The sequence below is a fragment of the Apteryx rowi genome, unplaced genomic scaffold (genome assembly GCF_003343035.1).
Source record: "Apteryx rowi isolate R43461 unplaced genomic scaffold, aptRow1 scaffold_132, whole genome shotgun sequence".
NCBI lineage: Eukaryota > Metazoa > Chordata > Aves > Apterygiformes > Apterygidae > Apteryx > Apteryx rowi.
Genome location: NW_020447553.1, coordinates 957,868 through 961,478, shown reverse-complemented (window position 1 = coordinate 961,478; position 3,611 = coordinate 957,868). Strand labels below are relative to the sequence as shown.

At 62.6% G+C, this 3,611-nt stretch overlaps 1 protein-coding gene across 1 annotated transcript in view; it reads left to right on the top strand.

Moving 5' to 3' along the window:
• The window catches only part of SCUBE3 (signal peptide, CUB domain and EGF like domain containing 3), a 26,688-nt gene extending 23,435 nt beyond the window's left edge, over positions 1-3,253 (top strand). The window contains exons 13-21 of the mRNA XM_026056520.1: positions 36-197; positions 361-564; positions 649-810; positions 914-1,081; positions 1,169-1,330; positions 1,597-1,794; positions 2,313-2,465; positions 2,694-2,773; positions 3,104-3,253. Coding sequence (XP_025912305.1) covers positions 36-197; positions 361-564; positions 649-810; positions 914-1,081; positions 1,169-1,330; positions 1,597-1,794; positions 2,313-2,465; positions 2,694-2,773; positions 3,104-3,253 — 1,439 coding nt within the window. The remainder of the gene's footprint in view (positions 1-35; positions 198-360; positions 565-648; positions 811-913; positions 1,082-1,168; positions 1,331-1,596; positions 1,795-2,312; positions 2,466-2,693; positions 2,774-3,103) is intronic.
• Positions 3,254-3,611: the final 358 nt, after the last annotated feature.

The following is a 3,611-nucleotide window of genomic DNA, read 5'->3' as shown; positions in this document are numbered from 1 at the left end:
GTCCCCGTGCTCAGCGCCGCCTCCCCCGTGTGCAGGCGGCGCGGCCCCCTGCTCCGACTGCCAGGTCGCCTTCGTCAACCTCAAGTGCGACTCCTCCAAGAAGGGCAAGGGCCGCCGGGCCCGCAACTCCGCCGGCAAGGAGGTGACGCGCATCACGCTGGAGTTCGAGGCGGAGATCAAGCCGGAGGAGATCACAGGTGGGCACCGTGCGCCACAACCGCAGGTCGTCGCCCTGGCCGGGGCGCGGATGTGCCGGACGGGGACGGGGACGCGCGGGAAGAGGCGTTCGGGGGGTCGGCAGCGATGCCGCTCGGTCCCTCCGCTAACGGCGCGGGCCCCGTTTCCCTCCCGCGCCGGCAGCCAGCTGCAACCTCAACTGCCTGCGGCAGAAGGTGGAGAAGAAGCTCAAGGCGGCCATCAAGGCGCTGAAGAAGTCGATAAACCAGGAGCGCTTCCTCCTGCGCTTCGCCGGCATGGAGTACGAGGTGGCGAGGAAGCTGAGCGCGGCGCCCGAGCGGCAGGAGGGCTGCGGGCCGGGCCAGCAGCGGCTGGGCACCAAGTGTGGTAAGGGAGCACGGCGGGCATCCGTCTGTCCATCCGTCCATCCATCCGCCCACCCGCCCGCCGACGTCTCCACCTCTCTCTCAGTTAGCTGCTCGCAGGGAACGTATTACCACGGGCAGACGGAGCAGTGCGTCCCCTGCCCGCCCGGCACCTACCAGGAGAAGGAAGGCCAGCTCTCGTGCGACCTGTGTCCCCGGAGCGACGCTTTCGGCCCGGCGGGAGCCACCAACATCACGGGCTGCACGGGTACCGGGGCGAGGACGGGCCGGGGAGGGCGCGCGGGAGGGAGGGATGGAGGGATGGATGGACGCCCCGGCCCCGCGTCAGCTCCTGCTTCCCCGTCCCGCAGGTCAGTGTCCCCCCGGCCAGCACTCTGCCGACGGCTTCAAGCCCTGCCAGCCGTGTCCCCGCGGCTCCTACCAGCCCGAGGTGGGGCGGGCGCTGTGCTTCCCCTGCGGCGGGGGGCTGAGCACCAAGCACGAGGGAGCCCTCTCCTTTCAGGACTGCGACACCAAAGGTAGGTCCGATGCCGCCGCCGCCGCCGCCGTGGGAGAGCCCGACCGCCCRGCGGCTGACGGCGCCGTTTGCTCTCGGCTCCCCGCAGTGCAGTGCTCCCCCGGGCACTACTACAACACCAGCGTCCACCGCTGCATCCGCTGCGCCCTGGGCACCTACCAGCCCGACTTCCGCCAGAACTACTGCATCGCCTGCCCCGGCAACACCACCACCGACTTCGACGGCTCCACCTCCGTGTCCCAGTGCAAAAGTAGGTGGGCTGGGGTGGGGGGGGACGGGTCATGAGTGTCCCAGAGCCCCTGGGGACCTGCCTCGAAAAATATTCAAAAGCCCCTTAAAATAGCGTTTCAGGTCACTTCTCTGCTTGGATGCTCGCAGCAGGCGTGGGCGTAGCATCGGGCAGCGCTAAAAGAGCAGCTCCAAGCCTCTCCTGCTCTGCCCAGTAAACCCCTGCCTGCCCGGTGTCCATGTCACCGGTTCCCAGTTGGACCAGTTGTGACCTCTCCTGCTTTGCAGACCGCCAGTGCGGAGGGGAGCTGGGCGAATACACGGGCTACATCGAGTCCCCCAACTACCCGGGGAATTATCCCGCCAACGTCGAATGCACCTGGAACATCAACCCGCCGCCCAAGCGCAAGATCCTCATCGTGGTCCCGGAGATCTTCCTGCCATCCGAGGACGAGTGCGGGGACGTCTTGGTCATGCGGAAAAACTGTAGGTAACCGAGCGCTTCAGGGTGCTCACGGGAGAAGCCAGGGGAGGAAAAAGCTGCAGTTCTGTAGAGCAGAGCTGCTCTATGCGAAGGGAAGAACCCATGTCCCGGGGCGCTCTGTGCGTATTTATATGAAATGGGCTGGCGGGGAGGGGACCAGCATTGCTGCCCTTGTGCTGGTGTCAGCATCACCCTCCCTCCGTGGTACCCAACACACCCAGAGGGATGCGTGAGCTGGTTGCACTCGTGTTGCTGCGCTCTCGGGGTTTCAGGACTCCTTGTTTGGGCTAAAAAGCCCAGTTCAGAGCAACGGAGCAACAGAGAAATCGCAAAGTCCCCGATATCTAATAAGAGGGATAGAGGAGTCAGCCTCTCTGAACACCAGGCTATCCAGGTTCCTGGTTTTCCTCTTGTGCCCCTTGCTCTAAACATTTAAACACAGTAAGAGGTGGAGGTAGCCGGGAGTCTCCTCCATTGCTGACTGCCGGCATCACGGGGTCCCTCGCGGTTGCCCTTGCAGCCTCCCCCTCCTCCATCACCACCTACGAGACGTGCCAGACATACGAGAGGCCCATCGCCTTCACGGCCCGCTCGCGGAAACTGTGGATCAACTTCAAAACCAGCGAGGCCAACAGTGCCCGGGGCTTCCAGATCCCCTATGTCACCTACGATGGTGAGTGTGGCGCTGCGGGGTGTCCACGTTGGAGCATCTGGTGGGGCTCAGGAGAAGGTAATCCAAGCGTGGCATTGCCTCCTTGCCTGCCTTGGCACCCAGGTTATCCTAGTTCAGGTCTCCAGGTATGGGGGAACGTATGGCCATGCGAGGTGCCGGGCTCAGTGTCCAGGAAGGTGGCCCCAGGGCTGGCAGCTCATGCCCTAACTTGGTTTCTCATCATTGCAGAGGACTACGAACAGCTGGTGGAGGACATCGTCCGGGATGGCAGGCTATACGCCTCCGAGAACCACCAGGAAATACTCAAGGTGAGAGTGTCCCCATGTGGCCCTGTGCTCTCCTGACCGAGGAGCGGTGCTTGGGTCTTTGTACACCCTACGCTCTTCCCATGATCGTTGTCCCACTGCCTGCTTCCCTCTGGACTTGCACCAGGGCTCTTGCATGGTTAAAATCCACTGGGACCACCTGCTCTGCTAGCTGGAGTGGGAGCAGGGCAAGATCAGGGCACCTGGCTTTGGGCCCGGGGGGAAACGCTCGGCGCTGTGGTGTCCATGTCAGTTGACTTAGCCCGTCTGAGCATCCGTGGGGCATGCTGCTCCTTGGCAGGTGGGTGACCCTCTCGCTTTGGTTCCCTGTAGGACAAGAAGCTCATCAAAGCTTTCTTTGACGTGCTGGCACACCCCCAGAACTACTTCAAGTACACGGAGAAACACAAGGAGATGCTGCCGCGCTCTTTCATCAAACTCCTCCGCTCCAAAGTCTCCAGCTTCCTCAGGCCTTACAAATAGCCCTCTGCACCCCACCGCCTCTTGGGCCACCCTACAGCCAAGGAAACTTTCTTCTCCTTTCCTTCTTATTTCATTTTTTCTCCTTCCTCCTACTCGGCTTTGGAAACCAACAGGATCGCCAGGTCTCGCTACGCAGATGCCTCAACACGATTTCTCCTCCACTCTCTCTGGACCTGCCTCGGCAAGGCTGTGTGTCCTCCAGGGCTGGAGACACACTGGCCTCCCCCAGCCTGAGCTTCCAGGGCAGGAACAACCGTCGATCTGGGGAAAACCATCCTCTCTTTTGAAGCAGCTTCTTCATTTTAGAAAACTGAAGTGCAGCCGCTTGYGCTGGGTGCCAGCCTGGCCCTTTCGTTGG